The following is a 12053-nucleotide window of genomic DNA, read 5'->3' as shown; positions in this document are numbered from 1 at the left end:
TGGGGAAAGGACGAGCTAACTCCGCCGTCCCCGTGACGCTGCTGCTCCCAGCCCTCTCACCCCACACTCTAGGTAGTCAGGGGTCTAGAAACAAGCCCAGCGGCCGCACCTTCCGTGCACCCCGAGGGTGAGCACTTGACCACCCTCGGGAGCCGCTTTCCTCCGACTTCGTCCCGTTTCTGGTCCAATGGAAAAAGAGAGAACCGGGGGAGCGCGGGCGAGCGACGACGCGGCGAGGGCGACGGGGCCCGGTCGGGCGCTGGCCTGCGGGCGGGCGGGGCGGGCGCGGGAGGGCGCGAGGGGGGCGTGGGCGCGGCGGCCCGCGCGCCCCGGCGGCCGGGCCAGGGGGAGGGGCGCTGGCGGGAGCGGCGCCTCCCGCCCGGGGTGAGCGGCGCGCGCGGCGGCCCCGCTGCACAGAGCGCCAAGCGGGGAGGGAGGGCTGGAGCGCAGACTGCCGACGCGCGGCGCAGCTGCCATGGGCGCTCACTGACCCGCTGCTCAGCGCGAACTTCCTCGGCGGCGCGGAGCTCCCCGGCTGGCTGTGCGTCTCCTCGGCCACCATGAAAGGTAGGGCGGGCTTCGGGGAGCGCGTGAGGGGGCGAGGTGCATCCGGTGCGGACTTTCTCTGCGCGGAACCCCGGGGGACACCCGGTGCTTGGTTCGTGCGCGCACCCTGGGGGCGCCCCCGGCTCCGGAGTCGGGTACCGCCGGAGACCTAGAGGTTGGGGTTTTGAAGCGTGTAGCGTGTGAGTATTCCCCTCCCCATCCTGTCTCTACAAAGTAGTTTGAAGCCCCAAATTATTGTTTACGGATTCCAGTTCCCAACTTTTTAATTGAAAAAATATGCCCAGGAGAGTGGAGGCATCATCATTCTCCCCCCCCCCCCGCCCCAGTCGGTTCTCCACTCTGGAGCACTCCCCCCTCTCCCCAGCGTCCTCTCCCTCCCCGCTGTTGCCGTTTCGCCGTCCAAGAAGTCGGAGGGCTGCTGGCCGGGGTTTTTCTCTGGGACTCGGGGATGTTCTCGGTGCGCCCTCCCCACATCTGGCAATGATTAGGTGCCCGCGGAGTTCAGCTGGCTTGGGAAGTGCGTTTGGCATCTTTCTCCATCAGACCCACTGACTGGAAAATAACTGTCCTGGGTTCCGCGTCCTTTCCATGTGTCTGCCTGCGGAGTTGTTGTGCCCACGTGTGTTCAGGGGTGACACAGTCCCCCGGGCGGTATCCTGTGCAGGCTGGTTTAGGGAAGTGTCAGATGTTATCATACCTTTAAACGGAATCGCGAGGAGAAGGGCTTCTCAGGGCAGCCTGTGTTTAGTAGAAACCCGAAGATTTGTCAGCAGAATCCAGATTTATATGTGAGATAAATAATTACAGCGGAGGCATCCAAGAGAGCCGTTTGGGGATGGGCCGGCGCGGTGTTTACACAAGACTGGAGACCTGGTTTTGCGTTAGGATAACACATTTCTGTCACCGCGCGGGCCAGGCTTGAGTGAGGGGGCTGGGTGCGAAATGCCATCTGACCGCGGGGACCGAGTTTCCAGTCGCCCGAGACCACGCGATGCGACCGCTTTGACTTGCAAGCGTTGCTGACCGAGGCGGGCGCCCCGGGAGCCCCACAGACTTGGAAAGTAACTTTTGGCTCTAGGTTTCTCTGAAACGGAGTTCACGCTGAACACTCCGGAGCGGTAATGCCAGTTAGCTCTCCTTCCAAGGGAGTTCTGTGTCCTCCTTTGGAGACCCAGGGTAGGGAGGGGACAGAACACCAGGTGGAATGGGGCCCGCCCCAGGGCCAGAGAAACAAAAGACGGGATACTACTCTCTGGCTAGAGAATTTCAAAAGGCAGTGGTGTGTGTTCCTTCTCTCTCCATCTCGGTTTCTCTTCTCTCAGTTACCTTCTAGGAAAGGAGCACTTTCCTTAGCACTGATTGAAGGATCCTCCCAGAAAGGAAAGAGTTCACGCGGCTAAACTTTACTCTGGGGCTCAGTTACCATCATTTTAGCCAGTTAATCTTCTCATTGCTGGTCACTGAGGCCAGAAGGTTTTGCACTCTCGGAAAGATAAGCCAGCTACTCATTTCATCAGCTCCCATGTGTGTTCCGAAACTCTGAAAATCTTGTTATGCTTTTGACTGGGTCAATGACTGTTACTACAGTTTGGGTATTTTCCAATGTTAATTCAAATCTGCAGAGAAAGACACACCTACAAGTTCTAAACATATTTTTTGCGTGTGTGTGAGGTTTACACTGCATTCTAGACCAGCTTGCCGACCCCCTGGAGAAGGTTTATTGCTTACTCTCTGTGGTCTGGGCACTGCTTCAAAGGCCCCTCTTACCTTCTGCCCCAGTGGGAGAGGGGAGCTGAGGGACTGAATCCCTGGGTAGACTAGTCACTTTGAAGGCCTCTTTTAAAACAACATATTCTATGAGAGGTTTGCTTACCAACCATTGCCATGTAATTTGCATTTATTTGTCTGGTTTGTGAGATGCGGAAGGGGGGCAGCAGTAATACTTCTTTAGTACCTACTAAGTGCTAGCCCCTGTGCTCCACTCTCTATAAGTCCTCCATCGGTGAACCCTCTCAACAACCCTGTGAGGTAGGTATTTTAACCCCTACATTATAGATGTGGAAAAGGAGTCTGGAAGAAATAGAAACCAGCCACAAGGAGGATGGTAGGCATCTAAAGACAAGCTTTGCCAGTTTCCCTGTGAGGCTTGGAGGGACCTAGGAGAGCAGATCCTGGACTAGACATCTCTGAACTAGAAGAAAAGTGAATCTCAGGCAATTAAGTAGCCAAGTAACTCGAAGTTGGTGCAGCAGCCAGGAAGGGGTGGAACCAAGAAATTGGACACAAGACTTTTGAAGCCAAGCAGAGTATGTGTTTAGCCAAAAAGGAAAGCTGCCTTTACCATGTAGAATTATTTTGATGATTTGCCATAGGTAACCAACGCAGAGTCTTCCTTGGGTTCGTGATTACGTCGTATAGCTATTAAATCATTATGTTTAAGCCAACATTTCATTAGAATTTGATTTCCCTAAATAATAGAAGTCAGTGACAAGCCTTGCAAATGCTTAAAATTAAGGTAAATTAAGGTAAAACATTCTTTAGCTGAATAGAAAATTAGTGGACATCTTAGAAGTTACAGAAGTTTATCTGCCAAAGCAGAAATTCAGCTACTATGCGAGACAGATACCTTTTCAGGGTGCCTATTTGACTTTCTAATTCTGATGTTTAAACCTGGGATATAGCCTTTGTAAAAACCCAGGCCTTTGTAGTCTAATTCCAGGTCTGCCATGAGCCACAGCGCCACCTATCTGTTGCGTTCAGCAAATATCTGTTTCTGTTCTATTTCCTCCATCTCTGGAGTCACAAGTACCAAAATAATGACATCATTATATATTTTCCAGAAGAAAATTACTTGCCTTGTTGCTGCAATACTTGAAGTGTTCCAAACTGATTAAAACATGAAGCTGGTTTTAATTTATTTCTAATTACATTTTCAATTAGCTGTACTGCACCATAAATTTCATGGTTTCTAATAAATATTCACATTCTTTATGAAGGAATCTGACTCCTCTAGAGTTAGGTGTGTCATTAAGAAGCCACACTTCTAGTCCTGGAAGTTGGGAATATTGGTGAGTTTTAATGCAGCAGCACTTGTTACCTAAGAGACGGCCGGAAACAACCACGCGACCACAGTGATTCAAACCACTGTTCTAATTTAACACAGGGAGGAGGTTGGTGCCCTCAATACATAGTGTCCAGCTGCTTATTTTTGTGCTTTTGTACGTAAACATTTCTGAAATGCTGTCTGGCAATAATACTTTTAAAATGCACTAGTAAGCAGTATGCTTCTCCTACTGCCTGTTGTTTTCCCAGACCCATGGTCTCTTTGCTTTCCCAGTGTCTAAAATTTCTTGTCCTTAACTGGGATAAGCAGGCACGCGTGTAAGGGCTGACTGCATTTAACATTGAAAGAATCATGTTTTCTGCAGGGAAATGGAAACAAAGTGAGACCTTTTTCCTTTCACTGTTTGGGAATTGGGGCTGCCCTTCCTCTGGAAGACAAATTTGCAATCCAATTACACTTTTGACTGTTAGTTTGAAGATGCTTGACATTCTTAGTCTGAGGTTTAATTATTGCTAAGTATAGATCTTCCCTGTGGTCTCCTATGCAATTTTCCAAGATTGTTCCCATCCCCTTACCACTCCTCCCCCCCACCAACCATGCGGCTTATCCAGCAATAATGGTGTGGATGGGAAAAGCTGGAGTATGATAGCTTTAAAGCTATAGCATAACTAGGTGTCTAATTTTCTGAATTAATGCTTATTCTCATTAAAACATTATTTTAAAACTGTTGATGTAGCTGCTGCCAAAGTAAGTTAAATGGCCTTTGAAGTGTTAATTTTCAAATGGGAAAATAGACATTTAAATTTTGTGATAGAAAAGTCTGTTTTGCCTCGGGTAAACCCAGCACATGAGTGATCTCTCAGGGGGACAGTTTGGTCCACATGTCTCCGCGTGATGGGAAAAAGAGAGGTCAGGTGCTAGGAGAGGAGCCCAGAGTGGGCAGAGGACAGTCTTTCTGCTTTTGGGGGGCAAATCAGAGTGAAAAGAATCAGGCAGTTGGGGGCCAGGGGACAGTGTTCTAGGTCATCAAAGTGATCATCTGTGAAAAAAGTCTACCCGCACTGTGGGGTTGGCTCTACCAGGCTGGTCCTGCCTTTCCGTCTTCTGCTCCTATGCCATTCCGAAGGCACAGGCTCTCTCAGCTTCTGGAATTCCTGACTGTGGCCTGGAGGCAGGGAACAGTGTTGTGAGTTGGAAGATAAAAGCCAGGGACAAGTTGATCTGTACCGTGGTTAGTACTGCAAACAACTTCTTAGGCATGACTGATGGGCCATTTAATATCCCCACTTACTATTTTTCCCTTTAGTAATAGCTAACATTTATTGAGCACCTGCCATACCAGGCATTATTTTTTTCTTCATTTTACAGTTAAGAAATCTTAGACTCAGAGAGGCTGAGTTACTTGTCTAAGGGCACTAAGCTAGTCAGTGGGGAAATTAGTATGCAAATTCGGACAGCCTGACTCCAGAATCCACATGTAACACCTCTAATTTAGGCTCCCTCCTAGCCACACCCTAATGTTTCATTCAATCACCCCAGCTTTGTTAAGTACCTACTGTGTGCCACAATCCATAGATACTGAGTGAGCAAGGTAGAAAAGGTCCTGCTCTCTGGGCTTAGACTTTAATAACCTGGCATCAAAGGTCTGAAGAAATTGCTGTGCTCTTCAGCCAGTCACTGGAGGAGTCTCTCTAGGCTGGAGCTCCTGCAGAGATAAGGCGGATTCCAGGGTTGCTGCTTTTTGTAGAATTTATCTGCCGGGAGGTTTTCTTGTGATTGATTGAATGAGTGTGAATGGCTCCCTAAAGCCATGGACTCTGGAAACAGCCCCTGCATTGTTTTGCTGACAGGTTTGCTGTGAGACAATGAAACATTGTCAGAATTGCTTTTCAAGAACAGACTGTAACCACCAGTAGGTGATCAGTAATAATAATAATTTAAAAATAATAGTAGTAGTAGTAGTAGTAGTAAATAAACATCTTAAACAAGGGATAGGGAGATACTGACATTCTTCATAGAAAGTATTTTATTGTTCACTGTTGATAACACAGTTTCTAACCACACCAGCAATCCAAAGCTTGCAGGGGGTAACTTTTCAATCAAGCAGTGATTTGATTTCTTTTTAAGTGAATGATGTTTGAAGGGCCCAAACCAAAATACTACCTTGAACAGGTCCTGCTGATTGCTTAAGGGACCTTTGTAATTATATAGCAGTGAAAGGAGAAATTAGTAATCCAATTTAAAATTCCAAAGAGATCCTAGGAGCTTTCTTAACCCCTGAATTTATCACAAATAGCCAATCAATACTCTTAAAAACGATGAAGGAAATATGTTTTTCAGCATGGGAGGAGATTTAAACATTTATTTATTTATTGGACTTGGATATATTAAATGACTCCTTTATACTTCCTGAGTCATTTGAGATTATAACCTTGTATCACGTGAAGTCATACGCACTTGCCTAAGAGGTTGGACATTTGACATTTCTGTGTGAAAAAACTAACTTGTCATTGGTTTGTGGAAATAGATGCACTTCTTTGGGTGTAACTCACTTCCTTGTGACATAGAAATGTTTGGAAACTAGCTGATGTATATATATATACATATGTATATATATATATGTGTATATATATATATATAAAAACATTTTATTATTCAAAGGCAAAATAATCCAAATTTATAGTTAATAATATATACTTTAAAATGTAGCCATTTCATAAAATGTAATTATATGTAGTGTTCCCAGGAGTTGAACGTGAGAATTTTAGTGTGGTGAAGAGTGTGGGCTCTGAAATCAGAGGGCCTGGTGACCACATGCAAACTACTTAACCTCCTGGGGCCCCTGTGTCCTCATCTGTCAAATGGGGGAGCTACTGGATGCCTTTTTTTTGGTTTTATTTTTGTTTTGTTGGTTTGTTTTGAGGATTAAGTAGGTTAGTATAGATCAGTTGTTTAGAATGGTGTCTAGCACCTAAGGAGAACTCAAGTCATTTTAGGTGTTAGAATACTGTTTAGTTATAACCTGCTGCTTCCTCCAGGCAGAACGTAATTGCCAATTATGAACCATCTTATGTTAAGTTAATCAAGTGATACAGTTTCTACCAAGAAGAAAAAAGTTTGGTTTTGAAATGAAAGTAATTTTCAAATTATAAATGTGTGGTACAAAGACCTGGGGGATGGGAGAAAACTGTGCTCTTTATGGGAAACAGTTTTACTCTTGGTCCATCTCCAGCTGCCATCACTTGTGTTATTGTCATGTAGTCAGAAATCAGCCCTACTGAAAATGCATGGACCATATTTACAGTGAAGTTTGTAACTATAGTGAAAATGGTACCATTTTCTCATTTGTTATGATCATGCTAGGAAATTAGAAAATATATGTAAATACCTTTAATTTGCTTAGGAGTACTAATTTTCCTGGAGCACTATTGTTCAGGTACCTACTGATGGTGACATAATGTTTTTAAAGATTTGTATCTCAAATCCAGTGTCCAGTTTTGTCCAGTAAGGATATGACATCAAAGAGTCAAAACATAAAACAAATTTATCTGTAAATAAGTCTTAGGACAGATGTATGTGTATGTATGTGTTTTTAACCATATGACATCATGTCTATTTCATTGGTAATGTTAATTTTCTATTAAGCTGTCGTTTCTATTTTATTCATTATTTAAAATTAGGCCACCAAGTCCTTACTAGCTTTCACTTATTCTTTATGTAGTATATTATTTAAATATATTCAAATATTCTTTATATTAAATATAGTTAAATATTTTTCATTTAGAATGTTATTGAAATATAGTCAGATATTTAGTATGTACATAGCCCCTGTCCTCAAGGAGCTTGCAGTCTGATGGGCAGGGTAAGACTTATGCATAAACAATTGGCATTCAAGATAGAAGGAGAAAAGTGCCTTATTTGAGGTTCAGATAAATGCTGCTGTAGGACACAGGAGGAGATGGCTGAGGACAGGGATATTTTCCTTTGGAGGGGAGATTCAAGCTGATTCGTTATCTCAAATTATATTTCATGTTTCAGGTTACATTGCTCTAATAGTAATTAGAGGCAAATGGTGCATCAGGGCCACCCTGAAACCTTCAGGTAGGACATTTCGATGTGGGAGATGAGAGAGAATCAAATACAAAGTTTTCTAGAACTTTGTCTCCTAAGCTCAATTTTGGTCCATCATTCGTAATTAATTATAGTATGTTACTTTGGTATAATTGTTTGGATAACCTAAACATAAAGTTAAGTGATTTCAGAACAAAACAGCTATATCAGTTTTTGTTTGGTTTGGTTTGGTTTTTAAACAAAGACTACTTATTTTGTGTGTGTGTCTCCAGAGAAATGGACGGCATTAGTTTTTCTTGCCAAATGATCCATGCGGTTGACACCTTTCCACGGTCCTTATAAAATCTGGGGCAGGGATTCAAGTCCTCATCCTGACTCTACTTGACCAAGGTGATTAGATGAGAAGGTCCCTCATAAGAGAAGGGGAGACATGTCACCTCCCCTGTAGTTACTGTGAGTGGTAGATGTGGGGGTCAACATTTTGAGTCTCACATTTATTTACTTTTTAAGTTGTTGAAGTGGGCCTGCTGGAGGAAATCTGGTTTAGCCTCCACTACCAATTTAGTGGTAAAAGTTACCCAAAAAATCCCTTCAATTTTGTTGAATGGTAAAGGAAGGAAAAGGGTATCATATCTCCTTATCAGAAAAGCAAGTTTTTGAAAAGCATCAGAATTACAAGTTGTGCCACAAATTGGAGTCACTTTATGTCTTTACAATTTTTTAAAAAATTTTTTTAAAAAATTATTTATTTATTTATTATTTTTGGCTGTGTTGGGTCTTCGTTTCTGTGCGAGGGCTTTCTCTAGGTGCGGCAAGCGGGGGCCACTCTTCAACACGGTGCGTGGGCCTCTCACTATCATGGCCTCTCTTGTTGCGGAGCACAGTCTCCAGACGCGCAGGCTCAGTAGTTGTGGCTCACAGGCCTAGTTGCTCTGCGGCATGTGGGATCTTCCCAGACCAGGGCTCGAACCCGTGTCCCCTGCATTGGCAGGCAGATTCTCAACCACTGCGCCACCAGGGAAGCCCTGTCTTTACAATTTTGACTTAAAAAAAAAACCCTATACCATTGAACCAAAAAAGGGATCCTATTGCTGTAAAACATAAAATTCAGAAAGCAGCTGAGTAATCAAAATAAATGTCTTGTACTATTTGGAATAACCTACAAGTATTTTTAGTAGCCTGTGGGCTACCGCACTGTTTTGTTCTAGCAGTGATCACGCTGCAGGAGCTGGGCCTGCATCAGGGTGGAGACAATACAGAGTGGACAGCAGTGCTGAGCCCGGCTTGGAAGAGAAGTTTAAATTCAGCCTCGCCTCTGTCCACGGTCCTTCCGCCTGGCCCCTAAAAGCGCCGGAACTTGTTCTGATCAGTGTGACATTTGTCAGAACCTACTCTGTGCCAGCTAGCGAAGGCTGCGAGTCCGCACCTTCTGTGCTGTCGTTCTAGGGTGAACTCTGCCTGCTGGCTCTTTGGAGCAGGGGACCTTTTCTGGTGGTCAGCATCCATTGGACCCGAGCACTTTTCTTTTTGTCTACCTGACTTTTATCTCCCCTACACATTCCCTTGTTTTGTTTGCTTGACTTTAGTTCTTATTTTTATCAAAGTTAGAGATGCGCACAGTTTAAAGAGTCAAAGAATATCACATTTATTATGAAAAACAGCAATTTCCTGCCCAACCCACTTCATTTCATCATTTCCCAGTCCCCAGAGGCACCTCCTGAGAACATTTTTTGCATTTTCTTTTGGCATTGACTTTTCTTTCAGTTCTCTACCTAGAACATACCATCCCCAAACCCTGTAGCTTCAAACAACAGATGTTTATTTGTTCATGACCCTGCGATTCGGGCTGAGCTTGGCAGGGATGGCTGGTTTCTGCTTCCCGAGGTGTTGGCCAGGCTGGTCATGGTCAGCCTTGCTCCACGGCTGGAGCGTCAGCAGGGTGGCTGGAAGGGCCAAGGGCTGGCCGGGCTCTCCCCTTTCCTTCAGAGTCTCTCATCCCCCAGGGATCCTCTCTCCTCAGGTGGCCTCTGGTCCAGCAGGGTACCTGGACATTTCCCATGGCAGCCAGCTGCCGAGGGGGTGAAAACAGAAGCTGAAAGGCAGAGGTCTTGGAGAAGGCCTAGGCCCTGAGGTCACCCACTGCTACTTCTGGCCAATACCATTGGCCACAGCAAGTCACAAGGTCCTCCCAGATTCAAAAGAGTGGAAATGGACTTGCACGTGGAGGGATGGAAAAATTGTTGGTGGCTCTTAACGTGGATGAGCTGCTATGGTCCCATGTCCTTAAGTGACATGCTTTTGGCACTTTTTGGTTTTATTATTATTATTATTTTGGTTTTAGGCATTATATATTGACTTCCCTTTATAGCAGGTGAGGATTTAGTTCTTTTACCCTTCACCTCCACCTGACAACCATCACGGACACCTCCTGTTGCCCCCTATCATCCCGGTATAGTTATATCACAGTCTGGCCCAGATCAATATTCAGTGTTTATATTATTAAGACGATGTCAATGCTATTAACAGCTGACTTATATTTCTCTCTTGCATAACTGCGTTTCCTCTGGAATTGGTAATCCTCTTGTTATTTTATTTGTTTAGCCTCCCATGTATGTTTACATCGACATTCACCCCCGAAGTCTCTTCCACTGTCCTCCATCTCTGTGCAGTGTGTTCAAACATAGTAGGTATTACCGCATTTTCATCTTCTTGAAGAAATCTTTCCTGGACTCTTCCGACCTACTCAGGGTTAGGGTTAAGGTTAGGTTAGGGTGCACACACGCATGTGCACACACACACATATACGCACATACATCTTTCTGGGTTTGTTCCTTATTTCAGTGGAATGCTTTCTCCAATGACTTCTCGAGAAGAATGAGAGGTACGTTTTTGAGGAATCTGTTAGGTCTGAAGAGGTCTTTATATTACCTACTCATTTAGTTGAAAGATTTCTCTGTTGGAAATAATATAGCCTTAGAATTTTGAAGGCACTAGTTTCTTCTCCTTTAGCTCCAGTTTTGCTGGTGAGACATGTGAAGCCATTCCTTTTCTTAAAAATTCTTGTAAGTAATTTTTTTTTTTTTCTGTCCAGAAGCTTTTGAGTTTTTTCTTTGTCCACAGGGTTCTGAAACTTTATGATGACGTGCCTCGGAGTGGATCTTCTTCCTTTCTTTGTGCTGGGAAGTAATGTGCCTTTTCATTCTGGAAACTCATGTCCTTCAGTCCTAGAAATACTGTTACTTATTCCTCTGATGATTCTTTCCCTCTGTTCTTTTTTCCTGGAACGCCTGTTATTTGAATATTGAACCCACTTAATTGGTTGTCTAATTTTTTTTCTCATCTTTTCTATTTATTTGCCCTTTTTCTGCTTTCTGGGATATTTCAACTCTGTCTTCCAACTCTTCTATTAAGTTTTCATTTCTGTGATCATAGTTTTAATTTCCAAGAGTTCTTTCTTTTTCTCTGAGGGTTTCTTTTTTATTATAGCATCCTGTTCTTCTTTTATGGATACATTATCTTCTCTTATCTCTACAAGGATATTAATGGTAGGATTTTTTATTTTATTTTTATCATTCTGCACAATGATATTCTCCAAATTGCTTTATCTGGTTTCTTTATTTTCATCTTTGTCTTTTCATGTTAGAGGCTGTGTCATGTGTCTGGTGTCTCCTCACATATAAGAGCAGAGTATTATAAACATTAATTAGAAGCTCCTTGTTTTGGTGGATTTTGTGACCTGTGACTATCACTCTAGGCTGATCTGGCTGGGCTGTTCCATTGGGGACCTCCTGGAATGAGAATCATTATTTTTCTCTTAACCGGCCAGATTCCCCAGGAAGAACCTTCAGTCATTAGCCTGGAGGATACAGTCTGGTTGGGTGAGTGGGAGAAGAAGACTGAGTGTCTGAACATTCAGTATGAAAATTTCCCCCTTTTCCCCTGACTCCATTACAGTTCCCCTCATCTCAGCTGTTGCTGGTGTCCTCTGGAGGAGGACACCATTTGTGTTCTTTTGTTTTAATTTCTCTAAGTAATAAATCTTCCATCTTCTGCTGTGGTCAGGGAGGGACAGTCACCCAGCTCTGTGAAGGGCCTGGGAGGTCAAACTGCTTTATTTTTCATATCCCACACAGAGCACCCATTTAAAGTGTGCAATTAAGAGGGTTTTAAATATATATATATATATATTCACAAGTTTTGCAACCATCATTACAATCAAGTTTAGAACATTTTCATCACCCTCCCCCACCCCAAAAACCCATGCCCATTAGCAGTCACTCCCCATTTCCCCCCCAAAACTTGCAGCCCTAGGCTTTAACCTGCTTTCTGACTATGAACTGGCCTAATGTAG

At 44.1% G+C, this 12053-nt stretch overlaps 1 protein-coding gene across 1 annotated transcript in view; it reads left to right on the top strand.

Annotated features, from left to right (window-relative positions):
- The first annotated feature begins 432 nt into the window (after positions 1-432).
- The window catches only part of COLEC12 (collectin subfamily member 12), a 186978-nt gene continuing 175357 nt past the window's right edge, over positions 433-12053 (top strand). The window contains exon 1 of the mRNA XM_060121547.1: positions 433-567. Within this exon, the coding sequence (XP_059977530.1) occupies positions 561-567 (7 nt within the window). The 5' untranslated portion in view covers positions 433-560. The remainder of the gene's footprint in view (positions 568-12053) is intronic.

This window comes from Lagenorhynchus albirostris, chromosome 14 (genome assembly GCF_949774975.1).
Source record: "Lagenorhynchus albirostris chromosome 14, mLagAlb1.1, whole genome shotgun sequence".
Taxonomy (NCBI): domain Eukaryota; kingdom Metazoa; phylum Chordata; class Mammalia; order Artiodactyla; family Delphinidae; genus Lagenorhynchus; species Lagenorhynchus albirostris.
Note: the sequence above shows the minus strand (reverse complement) of the source record. Positions and strands in the feature narration are given on the sequence as shown.